Consider the following 27,759-nt stretch of genomic DNA (forward strand, 5'->3'; position numbering starts at 1 on the left):
ATCTTGCAAGTAATTAAAAATGTGGTCAAAATCAACACTGAGGCAACTGTAGCAACCCAATTTGTTTTTGTATGAGATAAATTAAATCTGGAAAGTAATCCATCTCCATTTTAATTCACTTCAATTCCAGAAATACTAAACATCTATACAACATCAGATACTCACAGGAACCAAGAAGGGGGAAAAAAAAAAGCTTCAGAGGGACTAAAGATACTAGGAGACAAGGTAGGAGACAAGGTAGCAGGCATTGTACTAAGGATCTCAAGTGCTTTGGGAACAAGTAATTCTATCCCAAGTTTCCACACTTGAGTTTTATGTGCTCTTCAGATAGATCAGACATGCAAGAAGGAAGGACGATTTTAAAGGGATATTACCTATCAAGGCTTCAAAACAATTAGCCATTGCATGTCGGAGGTCCGATTCTCTGCACAGGTCCGGTCCATGAGCATATAGCATAAATCGATCCAGTTCAAGTTTCTATGAAATTCAAAATGACAGTAAGTTCGGAGAGAGTTTGCCAAAATCCTAACTATAATAACTCAGCATCTCCTGGGGAGAGGGCCGCTGGCTACAATCCACTGGTCATATGTCAGTACATTAAGAGAGCTTAGTCCACCATCCATCAGGACGCCTTTATACGTGATTCAGTTCAGACTAACTCAACTTTTACCCAAACTCCAACAGTGCACTTAGGGTTCTGAACTGATCAGATCTTATCACTCTAAATCCATGTTTAGAACAAGGCAAGGATCTGAAGGCCCTCTATCTTTGTACTTGTACCCCTTTATGAAATTTCTCTATGGTTGAGAGAGACCTTTTGAGCAATGAATTATCTTAAGGGATCTAGGAATATTTTTTCAGTGGATTTGTATTTCTTTTTTTTATTTGGACTCAGAAAAGTTTAAAGCCAAATTTGTAGCCCCACACTAGCTATAGAACTTAAGAATATATCACTGTATACTAACTTTACCTCTGGATTCATTATACTGTCTAACATGTTTTCTTTTGATTTCTAAAGCTACTTAGTTCATATCCTAACATTCAATTAAATATAAGTCCTTTTAGAACTAGACAGAGATGAATATTTTTATAAAACTCCTGAGAATGAAATGATAATACTTTTCATAAAAGGAGAATGATACAAACATTTCAGAGACATGCAATAAATCGCTTTCCATTACCATGTAATTCAATTCTATAAATACTTACTAAGCAATAACATGCCACATAGTATGGAACAAGTTGCAAGTCAATGAACAAACCTAGGACAATATGAGATTCATCAGTCCTAAAATAAGACACTCAGATTTTGTGTGTCTCCAGATGTATATTAAATATACAAATACATTTATAATGGAAAATGACAGACAACAAAAAGAGGCATATTATGCTATCGATATTTTGTTTTGCTGGGAATTCAAAGTATAAAGCATCCTCGAATGAGAGTTTTCACTATCACAAACGTAACAGCAGAAACACCTTTTTAAAAAAATTGATCCCAAAGTGCAGAAATTTATACTAAAATATGTAAATTTCATCTGTTTCACAACTTGACTGGGAAAATCCAATTGTTTGTTATCTCTGGAGCCCTGCTTGAGAACAGACTGCAAACCTCATTTCATCTTATAAAACAACTATTCTGGAGTGCTGAGAATTTTCCAACTTCCCAGAGTCCCTACTCTATTATCCTTATTTTTCCATGTAGGCATTGGTAGAACTTTTAAAAAGAAGAGAGTATATAGGCTGGGAGTGTAGCTCAGTGGTAGAGTGTGTGCTTAGCATACTTATGCATGCTGGTTCCTGGTGATTCAATCCCTACCATCAAAAGAAAAAGAAGAAAAGCAAGGAGTGGTGTGCTATTGTGTGTGCCAAAATGTTCAGCGTCTGAAAAGCTGACCTCAGGCTTACATTAGACTCTCAAGAGGTCAGTAAGCTTCTAATTCTGCAACTCTCAAATCGTTAAGGACCACTGGTCTAGAGAAGAAGGTGGGATCACCAGTGTGTTCTGCTGGAGCCCAGAGGTGTGGAAATGTCAAGACTTGGGTTTGGTGGAGGAAGAATATAAATCCCTGAAAAGGGAAACTGGCCACCCTGCACTACTCATGGCTCTGTACTGTACCCAATGTGTTATGAAATAACTTCTGCTTTTGTCCTATGACAATTTGCCACACTTCAAAAATATCCTTCCTACTGTCATTCCTACATGTGTTTGAATAATTATGCAATTCCATTACATCCTAAAATAGAAAAAGAAAACTTTAATGGGGGGCAATGACAATCTGCTTGTTAATATGTACTTCCAACTGCATTTAAAGCAGTCGTACATGGCATTGTGAAATTTCATTCACTGGGAGGCTACTTATCTTGTTGCCTACACTTTATCATTAAGACATCCCTATTTACATTCTCAAATGCCACCAAAGCTGCTGGCTCAAAGTCTGCCATTGCAACTGTGACAATGATGGGATTAAATAAAATAAAACCATGCATTCTTGCTAGCACAAAAATCACAGGCTAAAATTAACCACATTTTGAAAATAATTAATGCTTTGGAAATATCAAATCAAGAAAGTAGTCATAAAATTAGGGCAGGTTTTGTCTAGCCTTTTTTGTCAAATTCCCAACTTTTATATCAAAATGAAAGGGGAAATTACTTAAGCTAAAAAAAAAAAAAAATCAAAGAATACTCATAGAAGCTTTTCCAGTGAATTCTTGGTATTTGAGGATTTAAGAGTCACAGCTCTGCCTACTATTGCATAAACCCAAAGGTCTACAAGAATAAAAAAATGTATCATGAGAACAGTTGTAACAGCAATAAAAATAACTAGCTCCAGAAAAGTCATTTACATCTTCTGTGTGCTTACTATGAACAATCATCATGCCAAGCACTTTATAAACAGAATCATAAAAACTCTTCTAATTCTCATAACCAGCCCGTGTGGCAGAGACTAATGCCATTTCCACTTCATAGATAGGAAAGCAGAGGCTTGGAGTAGAGAATTATCTGGACCATAGCCCACCCTGTTGGCAAGATGAGGGGAGTGGACTGGAACCCCCATGGGTCAGCAAAAGTGCCCATGTTCTTATTTATTTATTTATTTATAAAATATTTTTAGTTGTAGATGTACACAATACCTTTATTTTGTTTATTTAGTTTTTTACATACTGCTGGGGATCGAACCCAGGGTCTTGCACATGTTAGGCAACCACTCTACCACTGAGCTACAACCCCAGCCCCCATGTTCTTATCTGTTATGATTTCCTATAAACACTGCTTGGAGAGGAAAATAGCAAATCACACCATGTAAGTAAAATTCCTAGCAGGAATCCGAATTACAAAGAGGTCATGTTAGTCACTCAGCTGTCAATGAGGCAAGCCAGACAACCTAAACCCTAAATTTTAATTAATGGGATTTCAGATTTGGGGGATTTATTTATTTATTTTTTATGTTTTTTGCAGTGTCCATTTGTACTATTTAAATATTAATTAATGGGATTTCAGATTTGGGGGATTCCCAAAGATCTATAAAGTACCCACTGTGAATGTAAACTAAAGTATTCCATTCAAAGTTGTAATTCTGCATGTTAACATAAAATTATTAACAAATACAGAAATACTACATAAAGGAACAAAAACAAAGTATTTCGATTCTTTTGCTTTATTCCCATGTTCCTTTTCCCCAAATGTTTTACCCTGTTCATTCACAGCTGTCAATTTTTCCTTATCAGTTTTCAAGGTACCTCACTGTGGAGTTCATTAGTGGCTGATGAAATTCACAAAGGTAATAGAACTAATAAAGCTGAATTCTTAAAACCCAAACAAAATATACTTCTGGTCTGTAAAATATTACATCCTTAATATACTCTAAAGAGTTACTCATTCAAATGCATGAACTAAAGAAAAGAACTTAAGTACAAATGCTTCAGATGTTTCCATACCTTTGCTAGCATGGCAAGGTGCTGATTCTGAACAATGGCAGTCCGATAGGTTGCTAATCCTCCTTCTTCCAGACTGGGAAATAAATAGTACAAATGGACACTGCAAAAAACAAAAAATAAATAAATAAATATGCACCACATAATTCTGTCTATGGCAAACAGAAATAGGGCTAGCACACAATATCTGTGCAACAGATACCAGATGAACTGAACTAAAGGGTCTGAAAGTCTGTGGACATTAAATAGCAACAAAGAAGGTGCTGGAACCCATATGACACCATTCACTCCTATTTCCACATTTATTTCTATTAAAAGATATCTCTGAAATCTGATGATGACCAAGAACTAAACAAACTGTTACAGCTTTATGTCTATTAAGAGCAAACATATCTGAAATTGGGGACTGGGGATGTGGTTCAGTAGTAGAACATTAGCTTATTATTATGCATGAGACCCAGTTCAATATCTAGTACCACAAAAAATAAAAAATAAAGTTACTTAGTGATTAAGCACCCCAGGGTTCAATCCCCGGTACCTCTCCCCTCAAGAGTTACTGAAACTCTGGAAACAAATGTGTCTCCCCAGCTGGGTGTTACAGGTGGTCTCTGAAAAGAATCCTGGAAAGCCCTGAGTAGGGCATACAGTGGCAGAGCCTTCCGAAGCACAGACAAGGGCAGGGACAGAATTGGGAGTGGCACACAGAGCTAGCTCTGTTGTCAGGATGAGCCTAGGGAAGCCAACCAGAAAAGTGTGAGACCTGGGTAGAAGGCCACACAGAAAACTAGCCAGGCCAGAACTACAGCGAGCTCCCTCCTATACTGCCCTGCATTGGACAAGAACTGCGGATTAGGATGGCTAAGCATGGTTAGTCTTAGAGGATTAGGAAGTCCTCCTTTTTCCTCATTGTGTCCTTCCTGTGAAAAGAAATGACCCAAAGAGAATAAAAATAGCTCAAAATAGTTCCAAGAGAAGAACGTGTCTCCTCCCTTTAAAAGACAGATTATGTGGGGCAGGGGCTATAGCTCAGTGGTAGAACATCTGCCTCACAGGCATGATACACTGGGTTCAATCATCAGCACCACATAAAAATAAATAAATAAAGATATTGTGTCCATCTGCAACTAAAATAATATTTATAAAAAAAGAAAAAGATTATGTGAGTATGAAAAAATGACACACACTTTCATACCCCTATCTTTAAATTAAGGATCCTAAAACATGTCTGAAAACACACACACACACACACACACACACACACACACACACACACACACAATCTAGTCATTAAAATTACTTGTAAGCTTTACTTCCCTTAAGATCAGAAAGAGTGGAAAAGGGATCAAAGACAAATCCTGGAAGATGAAATGACATTTTAAAATATCATCCTTTTCTTTTCAAATTGAATATAAGCTCTGAAGCATCTAGACCAAGACCAGCTGATCTCCGACGGCTGTAAGCAACTTTTAACATATGCTTGACAGGACACAGACCCGGCCTTTCATCTTGTAATCTCACTCATTACAGCAGCAGCAAGTGTTAGTTGTCAGGGCAAGAGCCACCGACATGCAGCTTTTAAGCTCCACAGAAGAGACAAAATTCAAGGGGCTTCAATGCGTTATTTAGCTAATTACAAAGAAGGTAATGTAATAAGTATGTTACCTACAAAATGTAATTACTGGGGAACTGTAAAAAAAGCCTACTTACCTGGTCAGGAACTCAACAACAGCATCACCCAGAAATTCCAACCGTTCATTGTGATTAATCCTACAATGAGAATTTAAAAGATCACTGAAAGCAGCACACTTCCTTTCCCTACCTCTCTTCTAAAAAAGGAAACATGAGAATCAACATGAGGGTCTTTCAGTAATAGAATACCCTGCCTTATTACTCAGTCAGCACAAATAACCACCATCCTAGCCAAAGACATGGGCAGTGCGGAAGGCAGTCTTTCATACTATGTGGTTCAGGGTATTTAATCTATGCTTGTTTCCCCTGGGAACCAGACTCAGGGCATGCAGAGAAGTCACATGACATCGAACAACTGGAGTATCTCTGTACTACTATCAGGTGGATAAAGAAAGGAGAGTGCATTCTAGTGAGAGTTGGAACTGACCACTGGAAAGTCTGTTTTGATTCCATGTTCTCGAGATAGCTTTCCACACAGAAACTCAACTCAACCCAGTATGTAAAATCCTTCACAACAAACCAACCCATCTTTACTACCTCACAACCACTATTATCCTTGCCCACCTATGAGTTGGGCTCCTGCTCCAAACTGTCTCCTACTCTTTGGAGAAGGTATCTCCTAAAATATTTGATGCCTCTTTTCAGGCTGGGCTCTCTGGCACTGTAGAACTTTCCATTATCTACCTTGCATACCTAGCCACACTGAAAATCTATTCATCCTTAAAGATCTTGAGAAAAGATTTTCTTCTCTATGAATTCCTATCTGGTGTTCATTCTCAAAATTAATATCTTCCCCTCAGTACATGGATCACACTTTATTTATGTGTTAATTATATGATTAAGTCACATCTCACAGGCTGTTAGTTTCTCCTGAGGTATCAGGATGAAGCAACCAGGAAGATGGCCAATGGGAAAATTCCTTCTGCCTCTCAGCAAACCCAATGTAGCCTCCACCTTTCAACACTAACATGCTTCTTCCACTGTCTTTGGTGAGCAGGGACATGCCATAATCTGATTTAGGTTTTCAGAAGGCCTCCCTGGTGAGCTGGGGTTGTGGCTCAGTGGTGGCATGCTTGCCTAGCATGCATGGGGCACTGGGTTCGATTCTCAGCACCACATAAAATAAATTAAAAAATAAATAAAGATCCATCAACAACTAAAAAATATTTAAAAAAAAAAAAAAAAGGCCTCCCTGGTTGCTGTACAGGAAAGAGAAATGCTAGAGGGAGTACTACAGTCCCAAGGAGACATGGAGTTGCCTTGCTGGGGAGGTGACAGTGAAGGAATACAGGTATAGTTAGATATGGGGTACATTTTGGATACACAGCTGTAAAGGATGGTTACTAGTCAAGATCAAGAAGCTAAAAACAATGAAGGTCAAAGCCTAGAGTTCAGCTGTAGTGGCTTGGGAAAAATGGTGAGCTACTGTACAGAGGAAGACCAAAGTGCAACATCCCATGGAAACACACAGGAGGTTTATGTTAGCCATTCTGAAGTGCCCACAAAGTTTCCATGTGGCGTGAGCCAGTGAAGAGCTGGGTGTGTTAACCTACTCTTCATGGTTCCATGAAGACAAAACTGGTAGGCTATTCAGTAGAAGCCAGTGTTTTAGACAGAACTTGGGCAATAAACTAGATGGCACAACTGGGGGAGAAAATGCAGCTGCAAAAAAGAAGGGGGTCCCAGATTGAGCCAGGAGGCTATCAAGGTTGAGAGGCGAAGGAAGCAGAAGGAAGCCAGAAAGGGAGAAGGCTGGCCAGGGAGGCAGAGGAAATGGAGATCAATGCAATTATCCTCCAGCCAGTAGAGCGAGCTGCAAGAAAGAGGTGGTAGGCCAGGATCATATTGCATATTCAGGTCAGATGGGGACAGAGCAATCTTTCAGTCACATGAAAGTCACTGGGGCAACTGACAGATCATCTGTGAAGTGGTGGTAACAAACCTAATTCTGCCTAGAGGCTGAGAAATGGTGTTGTCTGAAGTTAAATGTATCAATACCCAAGTATATGCTTAAAGAGAAAACATGGGACGGGGGAAGTACAAGAGGAGGGGACAGAAGGAACAGTGACAGCACCAGAGCCAAGTACAGCACACAGAGGCAGCTCCTGAGCAGAAGTATCTCTGACCCTAACCTTCATCTTCTCCCCAAATTCTATAGCTGACCATCATGTCTAAACCTATCTGGCTGTCAAGCCCTTCTCTACCAGTCCCACTGCACCCAGGTCTTTCAACAGTAGATCAACCTGTTGATCAACCTCCACTCTGTACCCTGCACACACACCACACACCAGGCTCGCTCCTTTCCCTGCTCCCTCTCTCTACCCAGTCCTGCCCATTGTACAGATACTGGGATCCACTACTCCACCTCCATTCCCACAAGATGTAAAGGGTTAGCACTCAGGCTGGAGATGTAGCCCAGTGGAAGAGGGCTTGCCTATCATGCATAAGGCCCTGGGTTCCATTCCCAGCCCAACGACAAAAATAAAAAAGTAACAGGTCCATTGACAATTTTTTCTTATTCTTACCAAGTAAACACTAGACATTAAGGGACATTTTATTTTCTGCTGCCACTCCACCAGCCAAGAATAACTAAAAAGTTCCACAGTAAAATATGAAATGTTGTTTGTTTTTTAAAAATTGTTTAGAAGCTACTCAGTACTGAGATTTTGTACTCTATTAAATACACCTGAACTCCAAAAGCATCAAGAAATGGGGGCAGTCTTTAACATTAAGATGACGGAACCCCTAAGTCCTCTTGCTAATTTCAAAAAGCCTAACATGTACTGTCCTAAAAGAGAAACAGGCTCCACATCATGAACAACCACAAGAATGGGAAGTTATACTCTGTATATATCTAAAAAGAACAAATTAAAAATATATACTCATGTATCTCTAAAAATAATTTTAAAAGGAAAAAAAGAAACAGGGAGTTTTTAAAAAGAAAAAAATTACAGTAATTCTTTTTCATTAACCAGCAAAATGAAAATGTGTTTTCTGTAGTAGAGATTTTATTTTCGTCCTAATAGTTCAAAGTATTACACAGCAAAATCCAGTTAATATAAAAGCAAGAAACCCTGGCAAGAGGCTGAGGGTTGAGGGGACAAACCACATTTGGACTGTCTTCTACTCTATCTATGGAAGAATAATAAGATATCTAGTCCAAGAGTAAGAGCTGCTTGAGAAGTGAGTAAGTGATGTCAGACAGGCTAAGGTTCACCTTGATTTCTTTGATAAACATTTCTGGAGAAAAAAACCCTATGTCTAGGATCTTAATGACCACAATCTTAGACTGTTATTCAATTTGTTAAAATACAAGGTCACAGTTCTAAACAGGTTGATTCAATAATGAGTCTGCCATTCATTAAGTAATTTGCCCATAACCAACATGTTTTTCTAACATGTACATTATGATTAAACTCTGGGAAAAAAGCCACAAACCAAAATGGTGATTAAATTCCACTTTCGTTTATTCTTCTACAAGACAATTCCTAACCCACTGGTTTATCTGAAAAAACGGACAGTGAGCAGCTAGTTCTCAAAGCAGAGGCAAATCTTTTGTTCTTTCTTCCATTGTTTGTACTTTGTTTAACCACACAGTTTATACACACTAGCAAGCTTCAAGATGAGATGTCTGCTGAGCAATAAACACCCATTTTTTTCTAAGATCTTCAGGAGTTCTCTGTAACAGTAAGCCCTACAAGGTGTCATTTACTCCATGGAAAGCCATCTTGGCATGGGCCAAGTTCCAGGGTGACTGCTGGAGTGAGTGTACAGACAACATTTTCTCTCCTTGAATTTTAGTCGTCCAGCATGACTGGTAAGGTAGAGCCACAAGGGACCTTGGAAGTCAGTGAGTGGAACCTTCTACCCAATTCAGGAACTTCTGCTCAGTGCATTTATCTAGACACATATGGGGAGAAGTCACAGCCCTACTGCACTTTGAGTCCCACATGAAGGATCTCTTGAGATTTAACTAGAAATGTTTAAATGAGTAAATCCACTGGTGGGATTTATTTATACTAAATGCATTTCTTATTGTATTTTAATGCAAAATACTTATGTATAGATAATATACAGCCAGCCCTCTATGAGTTCTGCATCTGTAAATTCCACCAACAAACTGAAAATAATCCTCCCCAAACTGCATCTCTTCTCATTACCCTGTAAATATTAGAGTATTAACTACTATTTACACAGCATTTGTATTATATTAGGTATTAAAAATAATCCAGAGATGATTTAAAGGAGGATGTACATCCAAGGTTACATACCAATACTATGCCATTTTATAGAAGGGACTTGAACCAATGGATTTCTGGCACCCACAGTGGGTGTGAAAGCTGGAACAAATCCCTCATGAATATCAAGGGATGACACCTATAACTGTTATAGCCTTAAATATACAGACATCAATCAACAGTCTTAATAAACCTCTCTGTTGGCCCCATAGATTTTCATATGTTTTATCTGGTAATGACTCTACCAATTTGAAACAAAACCCAAACCAAGGCTGCTTAAGTTTTCTTAAGTTTCCCCGACCACTCTCCTGGCTCCTCCTTCCCAAAGGTCTTACTGAAAATGCATGAATATCTTGAATGCCATCAAATGCCTAATCCTGCAGAAACTCTTTTGGTGGTGATATTTCATCACAATTTGCATGAGTTAAATATAACTATACAAATGAGATTCATGTGGTTTCAACAGTGACACTTTAAAATTATGGATAGCATATTTGCTTAAAAGGATACCATCATAAAAATTAATTATTTTATGGTTTTGATAGGCAGACAGGCTATCAAAATTTATTTATTAATTTTAAGTCTTTGTGCCTTTCTGTAAATTCTAGCTGACCCCAAATCAGATTAAACAAGATACTCACTAGCTGTTTAGACCTCTGATGACCATTACCCTGCTTAATGACCCAAAATCTCTCTTTCTAGGCTATAAATAAATAGCCTGGAATAAAAGCAATATTGAGAATGACATTCTTTCCTTTAATACTTGATTACTGAGTGCTTGCTTTGAAGAAGGAACTAGTTATAGAAAGGGAGGGGGGACAAAAAAAGAGTAGGACAACAGACCTTCAAACATAATCACAGTACACAAGAAAACATGTACAAGTAAGTAAATACCAGCAGAACTTGAACGGGCTATCACGAGGCTGCATGGGATTCCAAAGCAGCTGAAATGATGATCTACGTGGGAGATGGACAGCCACAGGGGAAAGAAAGACATGCCTGGAAAAGTGGCCTGGGGCTAGGTCATGGAGCTGGAGCTGCCAGGAGGGGTGGCCTAGCCTTTACTCAGCAGGTGGAAGGTATGGAGCTGGTTACGGCTAAGAACTAGAATCAAGGCACCAGAAAGAGCAAGCAAGATTCCTGACCAAAGAGGCAATCTGCATGTGTTCTAGCAGAGGGCAGTCAGTCATTAATGGTACTGGAGGATGGAAGGAGAGGAGAGAGGGTCTAGAAGAGTTCAGTTGAGAGCCCTTCTTCTCGGCCCTCTTGCTTTCCATTTTCCTAATTATATGAGTGTCCAGAAGCAAATTACCCATTCAACCTACTAGCTCTCCCTATTTCTTTTGCCTGCAGTGATGATTTAACTACTGATTCTTAGAATTTTAAAATCTGCTTCAAAGATAAACACTTCCAAGGAGCAGAGACCACTGCAACCCATTTTATAACAGCAACCAAGAAACAAACAGAGGAGAGGGCAAACAGTTTAAAGTCAACTCAATTATTCATCTCACAGTATAAAACTGACCTCTAATCCCTAAACAACTGCCAGATCTATCCTGAGCCTCTAAGCAGTTTTGTGTGTATGTCCTGCTTTTGATCTTCACTGAAGCACTTAGCAGAGTCCCTCCTATATTAAGTTATTTATGCTTCTAGAATTCTCACCCTACACCTCCTGGTTAGAAGGGGCTTTGTCTTATTTGCCTTTGGATCTCCTAAAATACCTACAAACTGCCTCAAACTAAAAAGGCTCTGGAAAAATGTCTATTGAGATGAATTTGTGAGAAGCTTCTTAAGTCCAGATTCCAGCACTGTCCACAGCTACGAGCTGCTAGTAGCAGCAAATAGCAGTAGATGCTGGTAGTAGAGGCTATGAGGCTCTTCTTAACAGACACCTGGGTCAATTCTGCATCAGCAAAAAACAACATTCTCATGGCAAAAAGTAGCAGAGGCCAGAGTTAAAGGACAAGAGAGTATTTGTTCTCTGATGTCATTTTCAAAATGTTAAAATCAGAAATGACATAATTTCTCAGATATCATCCCCTTTGCCAAGGTAAGAAAGCCCTTTCTGAGTTTCAGTTATGTGAAGCAAGTGCTATACTATTGAGCCACTCCCTCCAGCCCAAAAGCCAACTCTGGCTAGGGATGTGGCTCAGTAGTAGAGCACTTGCCTAGCATGTGCAAGGTCCTAGGTTCAGGCCCCAGTACAACAACAACAACAAAAAGGGGGGGGGGGGGGAGATAAGCATCACTTTTAATACTGTGAAATGTGAATGATACCATCAAAACATGTAATTTCACTGGGTGTGGTGGTGCATGCTTGGAATCCTAGCGACTCAGTAGGCTAAAGTATGAGGATCACAAGTTTGAGGTCCACCTCAGCAACTTAGCAAGGCCTTGTCTCAAAAAAATAAACAAGGGAGCTGGGGTTGTGGCTCAGTGGTAGAGTGCTTGCCTAGCAAGTGTGAGGCACTAGGTTCAATCCTCAACACGACATAAAAATAAGTAAAACAAAGGTATTGTGTTCATCTACAACTACAAAAGTTAAAAATATTAAAAAATAAAAATAAAAAATAAAAAGGACTGGGAACATGGCTCAGTGGTTAGTACTCCAGGGTTCAATCTCTAATACCAAAAGAAAAAAAAAAAAGATATAATTTACATACCAACAATTGGGGTGGTATGAGACAAAGATGATTTAAACCCATATTTTCATCATTGAAAAGTATGGAGTGTGTAGCTTTGTTAAAGGGGCGTGCAAGGTCCTCTTAGTAAAACTAGAAGGGATCTGGACACTCAAGGATAAAAATGAAAATATGGTCATAATGTCCTGACTAAGGGCTCTCTAACTAGACCTTTTTCTGATCTTAGACTCTGACAAAACACCCTAGTGAGGCATATGTTCAACTTCAAATTAGAATTTTAAAGTTCCATGCTATCTTGCTTTTCACCTCTTGAGTAGAGAGGAAAGTTCATGACAACCTCAAAAAGAGAGCAACTGGAGGCAAGCCAATTTAAAAAGGAAAGTGGCATACAGGTTAAGCATCCCTCAGCCAAACATCCAAAACTGGTAATGCTCCAAAATTCAAAACTTTTCAAGTTTCATATAAGTGCTCAAAATAGTTTGGATTTTGGAGAATTTGGATTTTCAAATTAGGGATATTCAAATGATTAAAATCAATGCAAATATTATAAAATAAAATTTTAAAAAAGCTCAAATCTGAAATACTTCCTAAGCATTTAAGATAAGGGATTCTTTATCTGTTGAGGAAAAATGCATAAAGGAGACTGTGTGGTCAATTCTAGCAATTCTTTTAGCTGTAGTATTGGCTGAAGCAACTGCCTCAACTATCACTCCTGACCCTCTCTACCTACCTTTAATCTATTTAGTCTGAACACCCACAACCACAGCTATTCAACTCTTCACCTTCCTATTTAAAAAAGGAAAGCTGCCCTCAAGTAATCTCCTCCGTTGGCTTTCAAAATATAACCTGCTCAACTTCACACAAAATTTAATCCTCCTGCTAGCAACCTCAGTCTCTTCCATCAGGCCTTTGATTTCACTCAGTCTTTTAAGGGTACTAATGAGTTTATACAGACCTAGCCCACTTTCTCCCCAGATTCTTCAGGGACTCAAGGCCACCCCAAAGTGAGAATTTTAATATATAAAGATATATTATAAGCCGGGAGTAGTGGAGCACACCTGGAATTCCAGCAGCTCAGGAGGCTGAGGCAGGAGAATTTTGAGTTCAAAGCCAGCCTAAGTAAAAGCAAGGCACTAAGCAACTCAGTGAGATCTGTCTCTAAATAAAATACAAAATAGGGACGGGATGTGGCTCAGTGGTCAAGTGCCCCTGAGTTCAACCCCCACTACCCCTCCCCAAAAGATATCTTATAGAAATCAAGAAATAAAATAAGAAAAGCCAACCTATAAAACTTCTCAACTGACTCTGTGAAGACCATATTACCACAACAATAAAATCAGACAAAAGCTAGATGTGGTGGCACATGCTTGTAATCCCAGCAACTTGGGAAGCTGAGGCAGGAGGATCACAGTTCCGGGCCAGCCTCGGCAACTTAGCAAGACCCTGTCTCAAAATAATAATCTAGGTTTATAATTCAGAGGTTAAGCACCCCTGGGATCTGTCTCGAGTACCAAAAAAAAAAAAAAAAAAAAAAAAAGGAGGAGGAGGAGGAGGAGGAGGAAAGACCTCACAGGAAAGGAGAACTATAAACAATTCCTCTTATTAATGTAGACACAAAAATCCTCAGATAAATATAAACCAATTAAATACAGCACAATATACAAATGATTATACACTATGATCAAGTGAGATTTATCTCAGGAAGGTTAGTTTAATCCCCCCAAATCAATTACTATATCAGATGAGTAGAATAAAAGAAAAACAATGTAAAGTACATGATTATCTCAATACAGAAAAAGCATGTAACAAACCTCAACACTCTTTTGTGATTAAAAACAACAACAACAACAAAAATAACACCAGGGATAGAATGTCTTCAAATTGTTAAAGGGCTTTTGTGAAAAACCCTCAAGAAACATCATTTTCAATAGTGAAAGACTAAATCCACCCCCCTAGAACAAGAAGAAGTCAAGAATCTGCTTTTAATACTTCTGTTCAATGTTGTATTAGAGGCTCTAGCCAGAGCGATTAAAAAGCATCTGACTTCACAAAAAATATTAGAGTAATAAACAAGATGATAAAAGTTACAGGATATAACATCAACATATAAAAATCAAATGTATTTCTGTATGTTCTCTAAAGAAGACTTAAATGGAAAGACATCCCATATTCCTGGGTCAGAAGACTTAATTTCAAGATAGTAACTGTTCCCAAATTGATTTACAGATTCAACCTAATCCTTAAAAAATCCCATAAGACTTCTTTGTAGAAACTGACAAGATGATCCAATAATTCATGTAAAAAACCCTAAAAAGAACAAAGTTGGGAAACTCACATATCTTCTACTTTGAAACTTACTTCAAAACTACCACAATCAAAACAGTGTGGAACTGATATCAGGACAGACACACAGATCAATACCTACTTTATGTTAGGCAATGGTTTCTTAGACAGAACACCAAAAGCATAAGCAACAAAAGAGATAATAGATGAACTAAAACATTAAAACTTCTGTGCTTCAAAGGATATAATTAGGAAAATGAAAAGACAATTCCTAAAATGAGATTATGTGTCTTGTATGTGGAATATATAAAATATTATTATAACTCAATAAAAAAATAACCCATTTAAAAATGAGAAAAAGGATCTGAATAAATATTTCTCCACATATGAAAAGATGCTGAACATTATAAGCCATCAAGGAAATGCAAATCAAAATGACAATGAGATAGCACTTTATATCCACTAGGATGGCTAGAATTAAAAAGAGTAATAACAAGTATAGAAAAGATGTGAAAAAATTAGAACACTGATATACTGCTGCTGGGAATATAAAATGGTATAATCACTTTGAAAAACAGTTTGGCAGTTCCTAAAAGATGAAACAGTTTCCATATGACCCAGCAATTCCATTCCTAGGTTTATGTCCAAGAAAAATCAAAGCATATGTTCACACAAAATCTGCCCACAAATATTCACAGCAACATTATTCATAATAATATCCCTAAATTAGAAAGAACCCAAATGCCCATCAACTGATGAACGGGTAAATAAAATGTGGTGTAACTTTATCATGGGATATTATTTGGCATGAATTTGATACATAACATAGACAAATCTTAAAAACATTATGAGAACTAAAATAAGTCAGCCACAAAAGACCACATATTGTATGACACTATTTATAGGAAATGTTCAGAACAGGCAAATGCCCAAGAGACTGAAAGTAAAATGGTGTTTGCCTATCACTCAGCAGGCTGAGAGGAAACAGGAAGTGACTATTAATGGATAGTGCTTCTTTTTGGGGTGATGAAAATGTCCCAAGATTAGAAAGTAGTCATAGTTGTACAATTTTGTGAACATACAAAAAAAAAAAAAAACACACTAAACTGTACACTTTAAATGGGTAAACTGTATGTGAATTACTTCTCAATGAATTTTGTTTTAAAAACTACTTTACCTTGAAGGAGTTGGATCATCTTGACCAAGGCGTGACATAATATTTATTAAGGTGTTAATTCCTATTTTTAGAAAAACATAAATACATAAATACCATTAAAAGTTTTCTAGGACCATCATATGGCACACAGAAAATGTTCTTACCCCAACTTGACTTTAAAAGACTTATTATCTGCATGTCTAAAAGTCTGATAAACAATTATATAAAACACTTGATAAAAAGAAATTTTTCTAAAAAATTCATCTATCTTTATTATAATCCTCTTCCCAAAGTGAACAACCTGAAGTTATTAAAAATGGATCAAGAAGCACTACAGAATGAGAAGATTAAAGAATTACTAAGGAAACTCATGGCCAAAATATGAGAGTAGAGTCTCAGAGTCATCCAAACGAACCTTTTTTCCGCATGTGCATGTGATGAACTTTTCTGTCTCCATATTTGGGCTGCCGAATTCCACAGTTAGACAAAGAATTCCTGGCATGATCAGGATTCATTCCAAAATTTAAATGATGACTTGGATGAGTCATGGCCAGCTAAAATTTCAATGAAATAAGTTCAGTCTTAAAAACTCAGCACAGAAACACCATCGTTAGATCATCCTGAATAAAAGGAGAAAGCTGTTTATCCAGTCAATTTTTTGGGAGGGGGAGAGAGTACCAGGATTAAACTCAAGGATGCTTTATGAATGAGTCACATCCCAAACTCTTTTTTTTTTTAATTTTGAGATAGGGTCTTGATAAGTTGCTTAGAGCCTCATTAAGTTGCCAAGGCTAGCCTCAATCCTGTAATCCTCCTGCTCTAGCCTCCCAAGTCACTGAGATTACAGGCATACACCACTATTCCCAGCTCCAGTCAGATTTTTAACCTTGATCATTCCATCTTATCTCCTCCAGAATCAAACTTCCAGAACTTAGGCACAAGCCCTCTTCTGGGGAAGAAAAAAAAAAAAAAAAAAACCCTAAAAATCCATGCCTTTCAGAGAATTACACACTCAGCACTGGAAAGAAGCGGCAAAAAGAAGGAAGCAATGGAAGAGGGCTCAGGATTGAAGGCCGATTTTAGCTTGAGCCTATTTCTGTAGGGAGAACCTCAAATAAGTGTGAGAGGAAGGATTTGAAAGCTGCAAAAGAAACCAGGGTAGAACAAAAATCCTCATCACTCCCACAAGAGAACCTAATGCATCACTATAAATCTGCAAGATAACTTACTTGTATTTTATTAGGGTAGTTCACAGGAGAGCAATTCTTACCTGCAACAGACAACGATCTTGGAAAGTATATCCTATCAACTTGTCCAGGTGCATCAGGCATTGGTGGTAGCGGATATGATGGGTCAAAACAGGCAGCATCATTGCGTGCTAGAAAGAAATACTTCAATATGTTTAACCCTCTAAAAATGCTTCATTTATTTTACAACAAACAAGAATCATTTCCACATGACAAATTTCATCTTGCAAAATCCTAGAACAGTTTACTGGGTGTGTGGCATCCTGTAGAATCATCCATAGGGGGTGGCATACTGTAGTTATTAAGGGTCTATCTAGTCAGTGGAACCAGAATGCCTGAGTCCAAATCCTGTTCTGTCACTGTGTGACTTGGGGCAAATTACTTTACCTCTCTACCTTAGTTCCCATGGATAGTAAAAGGATTAAATGAGCAAACACAAAAATCTCAGCCCTTATTCAAGTAGGAGCCGCTCTGGTTCCATTAGTATGCAGCAGAGCAGCCTCGAGTGAGGCACATGCATTTCTGTGCCTCCTGTTTCTAATCACACACACACAAAAACTGGATTAGGATTCATTCTTCTTTAGGGTGAAGACAGTTTTGATAATTGAAGGAAAATGACCTTCCCCAGGAAAATGCCCATATATATAGAAACATGCAAAAGTTATACCCAATTGTTATGTGTTCACAACCTAAACCCCATCATTATCTTTTGATAAAGAACCTCTGATCCAAATGATCTCCAAAAGCCACTCTAGGTTTAACATTTAATGATCTAACATTCCAAAGACAACTTTTGTAAAACCATCAAATACAGTTAAGGCACCTGAGGACATGAAACTTATATTTTTGCTTCAATCACTTTTCATTTGGCTGAAGATTCCTTATTGGGAGATGATTTCATGAAAGGCATGTTTTTTTCTTTTCTTTAAGAATGTTTCCCTAGAACTCAAGAAAATGAAGGAATCATTCTTATTCATTAGAACCTGGAGGATGGGCACAGCCCACAAAATGACTGACATATGCTTTACATCATTTCAGTCTTTGAAGTATTTTAAGCTGGTATTGTTTAAAAATACATGAAAATGGATTTGCTTAAAACTACAGAAATCAGTTCCCTGTATTATTAACTTATAAAGAAAGACTAGTTCTACCAAATAGGATCTCTAATCAACAGAAAATCTTTCTTGCCAGCTCCATTCAATAAATATACATTGAGCACCTCCATGTGCCAGGCCTTACAATATTGGTGGAAGATTAAAAGATGAACGCCCTGTTATTGCTATCAAGGGCTCCATTATAATCTGAGTTACTGGCACTTGGTTCACTTTGTTTTTATAAGTGCTATATTTAAAAACAACAATATGAACACAAAGTATGCACCCAAAGTATAACACAGTTTTGCAGCCATTTAAACTGCAGGAAGCTCAAGGGAGTTGATGCTGACAGCTCAAGGGATGAGCCATGAGAACTATGCAGAGCAACTGCCTTTCTAAAGTACAGACTCGACCTCAAGCTTCTTATTTTTTAATACCTCCTGAGTAATGAATCATTACTTGTCAGGAAAGTAATACTCACTCTAGAATTTAATTGAGTATTAAAAAGTCACTTTACACTTCAAGCCCAAATCTATCTCATAGGAGGCCTACCCTTCTCTTTCTAGTTCTACCGCTGGAAACAAACAGAACACTTTTGTGGCATGACCCCCCCCCACCATCTTACCTTAGCTAACCTAACCCTTATTTCCATCTTGTCTCATATAAAACAACTTTTAGTTCCTTCATCTCTTCCCCTAAACTTGCTCTAAACAGAGCCAGTTTCTCCTTCCAAATAGGTCTATTTCCTCGAGTATCATGGAAAGTTATGTATGATCCACCTCTACCTGGATTAGAGACAATCATGTTTCAGTGTTATCTACGAGACTGTTATAATCTCTACTTCATTTTAAAAATTACCAAATCTTTGCAATGTTGAAATAAAATCACTGAGCATCATACTTTCCCTTCAATTAAACAAACAAACAAAAACACTCCTTTGAGAGATTGTGAGAAAATGGTAGCGTAGTTTTCAAATCTCCTTAAATTCTCCCAAGACAGGAGAACAACTACACTAGCAAAACCAAACACCTCTGAAACAGCTATGTAAAAACTAGATAAGGAATCCTCACAAACCATCAAATAAAAGTGAATGAGAACAGGCAGCATGGGGACCTCAGCATTAGCAGGAGAGAAAAGAGGGAGAGTAACAGGGCTTCTGACAGCCCTGAGAATGGAAGCATCCCCAAATCAACAGCTAGTATTTATTAAAAATGTGACTGAGGGACTGAGGATATAGCTCAGTTGGTAGAGTGCTGGCCTTCCATGCAAAAGGCCCTGGGTTCAATTCCCAATACTACCACACACACACAAAAAAAATGACCTAGAGAGGGCTGTGCACAATCTAATTCACAGGGGAGAAAAGAGGCAGTTGGACAGTACTGGAGAAGTCTCGGTCCTTTAAACACTCCAAACTAAAAACTAAAGCTCCTTTGCAGGCTAATGCTCTACCATGAACCGAGAGTGCTGGGGGTAGAAGGCATTGAACAGGAGAGAGACAATAAAGGGCAAAGGGAAGAAAAGGTCTAAATAAACACAGGGACAGGTGCCACCTGGAGGCTGCATTTTTAACACTTCAGAAAGAATAGGAGGAGCTCAAGATCCCTGAAAAGCTACCCTGGCTTACACCTCCTTCCTAAAAGTACCAAGAAGTATTCCACTTATTGTACAAAATTTATTTCACTTAAATAACTTTAAGAGCAACAAAAGAGAATCAAGATCAAGTCCAAAGTGAGGAAACATAGTTGGAGAGGAACAGATTCTTTTTCAAAAAATATTCTAATAACGAAGGAAGACAGAATATCTCTTTGGCAGACTGCAATGAATTACTGAACCAGCTAAGTAATAATCCACCAACGGTGACAATGTAACACACAGAGACTACCATTGCTTATGAAAGTTTTGCAAAAACAATGAACTTAAAATCTGACCACTGTTGTTCAACAGAACTCTCTGTGAAGTCAGAAATGTTCTACATTTTGCTGTTTAAAAAGGCAGTAGCCACAGGAGTCTACTGAGTGCTCAAAATGTAGCTAGGGCAACTGAGAAAATACCTTTTCAAATTTTCACTTAAATTATTTTAAGTTTAAATAGCCATGTGGCCAGTGGTACTGTCTCAAACTGCAGTTGTAGATCTACCAATTTAAAGGAAAAATAAGGGACGGAAGCAATGTTGAAGGACACCATACAGTTGCAGTCAGCAACACTAGATCAGACCCCAGAACATCTATTCAACACATGACCCATTTTCCTCAAGAAATATTGGCAAGGAGAAAAAAAGTGAAAAATGGAATAAAAATATACAGATTAAAAAGACATTAACTAGCCTGGTGTGGTGGTGCACACCTGTAATTCCAGCTACTCAGGAGGCTGAGACAAGAGGATCACAAACTCAGCAACTTATCGAGACCCTGCTGAAAAATAAATAAAAAAGGGCTGTGGGTATAGGTCAGTGGTAGAGAGCCCTTGGGTTCAATTCCCAGTACAGAAAGAAAAAAAAAAATTAACTAATCACAATGCATTATTATTGTTTGAACCTCAATTCAGACTGAAATACACTTAACAGAAAATCAGGAAAATGTGAACAGTAGCTAGTTATCTGCATTATAGAAATGCTGTTGAGAATTTTTGAAGTTGAGTGATAGATTATACAGAGTTCATTATATTCTTCTAATTTTGTATGTGTTTAAAAACTTTTCATTAATAAAAAATAATAATTCTCAGGGCTAGAGATATAGCTTAGTTGGTAGAGTGCTTGCCTCACATGCACAAGAGCCTGGGTTCAATCCCCAGCACACACACACACACACACACACACACACACACACAATCCCCAGCGCGCACACGCACACACACACACACACACACACACACAAATTCTCTATCAGACCTTAGTCATTAAACAAAGACTTCTTTCCTTCCTTTACAAGTAGCACTAAGTCTCCAGTAAAAAAAAACAGCTCATGTAGTGCAAAAATCAAAATCCATTTGTTAACTGTTTAAAGCCAGTCACCTCTCAGATGATAATAAAAGGGATATTTCCTTCTTTGTGGTGCTAGGGATCAAACCCAAGGTCTCACACACACTAGGCAAGTGCTCCACTAGTAAGCTATATTCCTAGTCCTTTTTTATTTTGAATCACAGCCTCACTAAGTTGCCCAAGCTGACCTCAAATTTGTGATGCTCTTGCATCAGCCTCCCAAGTAGCTGGGATTAACGCATATACCACCCTACCAAATTAAATTAGCTATGTCCATGTACAAACAAACCACAATGAATTGTGCTTTTATAGATATATACAGACAGATCTCTATATACATGTAATTATAATATGCTAATTAAATAATAATGATAATGATAATAAAAGGGATATCAGTAGAGTAGAGCAAGCAGATCAGGAGTTGGGAGGAGGGAAGAAAAGGGAAGGTACTGGGAATTAGATGGATCCAATTATTTTATGTTCATGCTTGAATATTGCATAATGAATTCCACTATTATGTATCACTAAAATGCACCAATAAAAGAAAATGTCCTTCTCATCCCCATATAATCTAACTTACAAAATTCTTCCTTCAATTTGTTGTCCAGAATCTCTTAAACCCTAGAGATGTTTCTTCTCCCTGTGCAGCCATTCTTTGATAAATCACTGAGCAAGAGTTGGTCTGACAACCATGGCAGCCCTCCAACCCATTTCACCTGGTCACTCCAGGAAAACAGCACATTCATCAACTGATTCAAAATGTAGCTCTCTCTCCACTCAAATTAAACACACCAGCTCAGCGTGGCTCCTCTTCTCCCAAGCCTCCCTCCTGTTTCTCCTCCAGGAGTCAGTGTCCCCAGTTGGACACCAGCCTCACACTGGTGAGATGATCATAAGGCACAGTTCTTTGCCCCTCATGAAGCTGTCTAGTGCTATCCACAAACCTGCTCCTCAAGACAGTACAGGGCCAGGTGTCTCCTTCCATAGAAGACTCCATTTAACCTAAAGTGCAAAACTCTTTCTTCTTTTGCACTACTGGAGATTCAATTTGTTGTCCTCAACATGTATGGTCTCATACATGTTAGATAAATGCTCTTTATGGAACTACAACTTTAGCCCTTTTTATTTTGAGATAAGAGTCTTTGTTGCCTAGGGTGGCCTTCAGCTTATGATCCTTCTGCATTTGTTCTAGAAATCAAATAACAGTTCAAAGGTGCAACTCCTGAGTAGTTGGGATTAAAGGTGTGCACCACCACACCAAGCTCCATTATGTGTTCTTAGTACCCTTGTAAAAAATTCCTGTTCTTAAAAGTCAGGTTCTATAGTGGCCTGTTCCTTTTCTTCCTCTTCTGAGTCATCATGCTCCATTTTTTTCCAGTCTCAGATACATGTATATATAGATATATAGATACAGATAGATCTATATATACATGTAATTATAATATATTAATTAAATAATAATGATAATAAAAGGGATATCAGTAGAGCAAGCAGATCAGGAGCTGGGAGGAAGGAAGAAAAGGGAAGGTACTGGTGAATGAGACCGATCCAGGTTTTGATTTCTTTTTTTCTTCCACAATGCCCAGAATTCACTAGCAAACAGCAACACAGCGAAAATCCTTCAATGGTTTCTCTCCAAACTTGGTGACAAGTCTGCATTTGGTTTCCATATAACCACAGGTTATAGCACCTGCCTTGTTCTCATTCCTCTTAACATTGGCTGGGATACCAGGTGGAATTTCCTAGCCACCTAATAACTCTTGCCAACTTCTCTGACCAATGAAAATGTACTCTTACATCACTCCACCTTGGATTTATCACAACAGTTTTATCTCCTACAGCAGCCAGACAGCCTCACAAGGTTTTGGCCAGATAACTACTAGCAATTATTACCAATAAAGAGTAAGTTCTATATTGATGAACTACCAAATAGAAGGAGAAAAACAAACAAACAAACAAACAAACAAAGGATTTCTGAGAAGCACTCAGTCTTTCTTCTCTTAAAATTAAGTATAAGCCCACCTATTAACTGGCATCAGGGTTATTCTAAGTATTCAGTGTATAAATTAATTTAACTGCTATTTTTCAAGTCTCTCAGATTCTTACTCTTCATTATCCAAAATACTTTTGTTCTAAAGGTTTTAAACTGCATTATTCTATGCCATCTTGTTTGAAGTACACATACCCAAAGAAAACATTTATTCTAGGATAAGAAATCAAATAACAGTTCCAAGGTGCAAGCCAATATTACTTGAAAACAATAAAATCATTGTTTGTGCCTCTCTTAAAAAGCTGCCAATTTTATAAATATTTTTTAAACCTCCACAACCAAAATCATGAAGAACAACATAAAAACCAAGTAAGCAATAAAAATGTCAACTTGTATAGCTTGTGAGTAGTCACCCACACAATGGACTATACAAAGAAAGTTAAGATGACCCTTAGAAATAAGCCTAAAAGCAGCCTGCAAAATATATTCAGTTTTATCTGATTTACACACACACACACACAAACTAGAGGGAACTATGTTGCCCCTTATTGTTTACTTAAAGAATTCAATGTAAAAATTGAACCAAAATGTATGGCTAAACTCATTAATCTAGAGGCAACTATTATTAATCAATTTGCCCTTATCATTCTCCCCTACATAATTTCTACCTTACTTTAGCTTTTTGCATTTACTATCAGAACTAGGTTGCTTGACTATAATGAATGAGTTGATGAGTAACACATCCAAATTCTCTCAAGGTGGCATCTCTATATGTTAACATTTTAAGTTCAGTGCAGGTAATAATTCACTTTCACAACTTCAAGAATATTACAGTGACTTTATATTTCATATCAAGATAAACAAATAACTCATCTGTTCACCAAAGCTGAGAGCTACAGAATGCCTCCAAGATGATTTGATGTTGATGTGTAAAAAGCTATTTCAAAGCAGAGAGGCAACTCCCAACCCCACAATTTAATCATTCTTAGATCCACCCCCCCACCCCCGTGATACTGGGGATGGAACCCAAGTCCTCCTACATCCTAGGTAAGTACTATACCACTGAGCTATACCTCCATCCCTTACATTTTCTTCTCTTTAGATTATACTGATTTTTTAGGTAGCTGGCTGGCTCATTTTCATTCCTTTTTATATACAAACTTTCTTTCTTTTTTTTTAAACAAACCATAAGTAATTCCTTCTATACATATGAACTCAGAGGCAGCAATTTAGATTCTTTCTTTCTTTTTTTTTTTTTTTTTTAAAGAGAGAGAGAGGGAGGAGAGAGTTTTCGGTGGACACAACAACTTTATTTTATTTTATGTGGTGCTGAGGACTGAACCCAGCGCCCCTTGCATACCAGGTGAGCGAATTCCCGCCTGAGCCACATCCCCAGCCCAGCAATTTAGATTCTTATCAAGTAATTTAAACATGAGGGTAATCGTATTTAAATGTTAAAAAGACATCTACCAAAAGAAATAAGAAATGGAAGCATGACTTCTAAATAGATGGCAGTTCTCTTTGGAACAGGGGGAGTTCTATAGAGGGAAAGTTATTATTAGAACACGAAGCATTCACTTTTGCAGGGGATTAACCAGGATCAATTTTCTCTGACCATTAATCAAGGCAAATGAGTCCTTTTGCCTACCAACCCTGAGGCAGAATATAGAAGACAACACAGAGAGAAAAAAAAGAGAACCTAATTCTTGAGCTGCCTCTCTACTAGCTGTACAGCCAGAGCAAGACATCTATGATATTGCTAAAGAATATAAAACTACATTGGAACAGATCATTTAGCATCCCTGTTTTATCAAAAAAAGAATAAAAGGGCTTAATACTTAAAAAAAAAAAAAAAGTTCAGTGGAATAAACCGGCTTAATGACTACTACATGGAGCAGAGAAATCAAGTAAAACGAGACACTCTCTCCATACCAGCACCCGACCATTCATCAGACAGTTTTTTCCTCCCTCCTTTTACAAATTACAGCTCCACAGGGTTTTGTTTGGAAAAAATACTTCAGAGTTAATCAAAAACACAACTATAAAAACCAATAAACTAGGAGGCTCTAAGTTTTCTTGCAATTCTTAATACACCACAGTTTGATGAAACTTTCTCGTGTGTTTGGTGCTGTGGATCAAATGTGCTAGGCCTCAAAATGTGCTAGGTAAGTGCTTCCACCACTGAGCCATGCCCATAGCTCCTAAAATGTTATGACTTCTTAAATAATGAACTCTGATTTACTTATCACTGAGATTACCAAACGCTGGCTTTGTAGAAACACTAACAAATAGAAAAAATGAAAAGGTATGACTTCAAATGGTGCTGGGAAAGAATCAAAGACAGAAAATATTCACCTCTCAAAGGACTGATAGTAAAAAAATATTGGTCAATTGAAAAAATAACTGAGAAAATGGTAATTGGTTACCACTGCAGATAATTATTCTCACAATAGTAGTTCATCTTAATACAAAAATAGTTAGCTTTGGATATCACTCAGTAAATGAACTGTGTAACAATACTTTTAATTATTGGATTAAACTGTACTGTTCAATATAATAATTAAATGCCAACATTGATTTTCTTCAAAAAATTCTTTATGATGAGATAAATATCTAAGAAGTTGCCTGAACTTATTACAATGAATGCTACCATCTAAACAGACAAGTAGAAGCCTGAACCTATTTTTCCAAAAGGCTGAACAAAGCAAATTTCATTATCTAACCCAGTCTGCATACTTATTTCCTTTATTGTAATTCTCATGAAGTGCAATGAACAGCTATCTTGAAGATCTTAAGAATATGCTGGTTTGGGGTGATATCTAATCTGGTATAAATTCCACCCATGGGAAAGACAAAGATACTCATTAAGGAGTCAGTTACTCGTGGCTGAAATATTTCTCTACTGAGTTCACCAAAGAGAAAAAAAATACTGTCATTTGGTTCAAATATGAAATGCATACTGATTCTGTTCATTAATGCCCTCAGTTCTCTGCAATATAAATTTAGGTCATTGTTCCAGAAAGTTTGTACACTCCAAAGATCCTGTATGGCTGCTGGATTATCTCTTTTGTACCAGCATCTACATGTGTGCTGCAATTAGGCAGGTGCATATGAAGGCAGGCATAGCTTTATCTAAAGTAAAGAGTCTGAATTATTACATACACTCCTCCCCCCTCACCCACACGCACAGACATACACACACACACACACACACACACACACACATAAAAAACAATACCACCACCAGAACAGACAACAAAAATAAAACCCAAACAACAGAAAACAATCTATGCTTCCTGTTCCATTTAGCCTGAGGATAGTGTGTTCCATAGAAACTTTTCAATTAGACAAAATTTCAGTGCCAATGCCTTTTAAAGGAAGAGAGAGATGGGCATAATTGTGTTCTCAGAAGTGTCATCACCTGACAGACATCAGAACGAATGCCAGTTTTCCAGAATCCTTGGCTACTTAGTTCCACAGTTACTTCTCGCCTCATTGTATTCTTCTGTCGTATTTTTTGGAGTGCTTCCTAGAAAAGAACTCATTATGATGAGTAACTTGACAGTTGTAAAGCAATATTAAGCCAAACAGCAAGCATTAGAAAATAAGTTGGATTCACATATTCGATACTATCTTTACAATTCAGTATCATCTCTACATTCAGGTACTCAAACCAATTTGTGCAAAATTATATTTTATTTGAAATGATGGCTGGGATGTATGAAGCCAAGGGTATAAGGTGATCCTTCATGGTAACTATATAAGGAAATTTCTAAACCAAATCTACTAATCTGGCACATTCGAACAAAATATGTCCTTTCACTGATAAGAGAAACAAAATGTGGTGTTTGGGATTTGAATTCAGCACATAAAAATTATATTCATATCAAGCCTTACGTTAAGCATTTCCATCTAAGAAAGACAATCACTTAATCTGCAACCCACAAATTCTAAAAATTGCCTTCTAATTTGCAAACCTCTTTATGTTCCTGCTATAAGGGGACATTAAAAAAAAAGAAAAATGATCCAAAATTTCACCTGAGAGACTCAATCAAGAACTGACTCTTCACCTTCAATGCCCTTCAGACAATTAATTATAAGAAATAATTTTATATTTGTATACATGCAGTTCAATAAAAAAAAAAATCTCATAGTAATTCATAATAAAGAGGAATCACCACAACCTCCACCACTGATTAAGTTCCTACTACAGATCAAACACCATAGGACAGATGTTAAATGGAGCATTTCAGAAGCCCATACACCCACCTTTTTCCTTGGGTGCATTAAAACAGGCAAATTTCAGTCAGCCTCTCAGTCTTCAACCCTCCTTTACAAAAAGGCTGACTGCTCAAGTCACAGTAAGTGACAAAGCCGGAATTCACTTTCCCCAGCCTCCAAACCTTGCTATTCTACTATCACAGCAGAAAAAACCTCACTGAGACAAAATTCTGTATTGATACTAAATCCATTTATTTTTAAATTTAAACTAAAACATCAATCCTGG

The 27,759-nt window shown here is 37.6% G+C and overlaps 1 protein-coding gene across 4 annotated transcripts in view; it reads right to left on the reverse strand.

Annotated features, from left to right (window-relative positions):
* Window positions 1-27,759, reverse strand: part of DROSHA (drosha ribonuclease III) — a 118,297-nt gene that overhangs the window by 29,224 nt on the left and 61,314 nt on the right. For all 4 annotated transcript variants that reach the window (XM_081285080.1, XM_081285078.1, XM_081285079.1 and 1 more), the window contains 7 exons: window positions 26,674-26,781; window positions 17,215-17,322; window positions 16,360-16,498; window positions 15,966-16,026; window positions 5,644-5,703; window positions 3,940-4,039; window positions 375-477 (listed from right to left, as the gene is read on the reverse strand). In XM_081285080.1, coding sequence (XP_081141206.1) covers window positions 375-477; window positions 3,940-4,039; window positions 5,644-5,703; window positions 15,966-16,026; window positions 16,360-16,498; window positions 17,215-17,322; window positions 26,674-26,781 — 679 coding nt within the window. The remainder of the gene's footprint in view (window positions 1-374; window positions 478-3,939; window positions 4,040-5,643; window positions 5,704-15,965; window positions 16,027-16,359; window positions 16,499-17,214; window positions 17,323-26,673; window positions 26,782-27,759) is intronic.

The sequence above is a fragment of the Spermophilus citellus genome, assembly GCF_964194105.1.
Source record: "Spermophilus citellus genome assembly, chromosome: 1".
In the NCBI taxonomy this organism is placed as follows: Eukaryota; Metazoa; Chordata; class Mammalia; order Rodentia; family Sciuridae; genus Spermophilus; species Spermophilus citellus.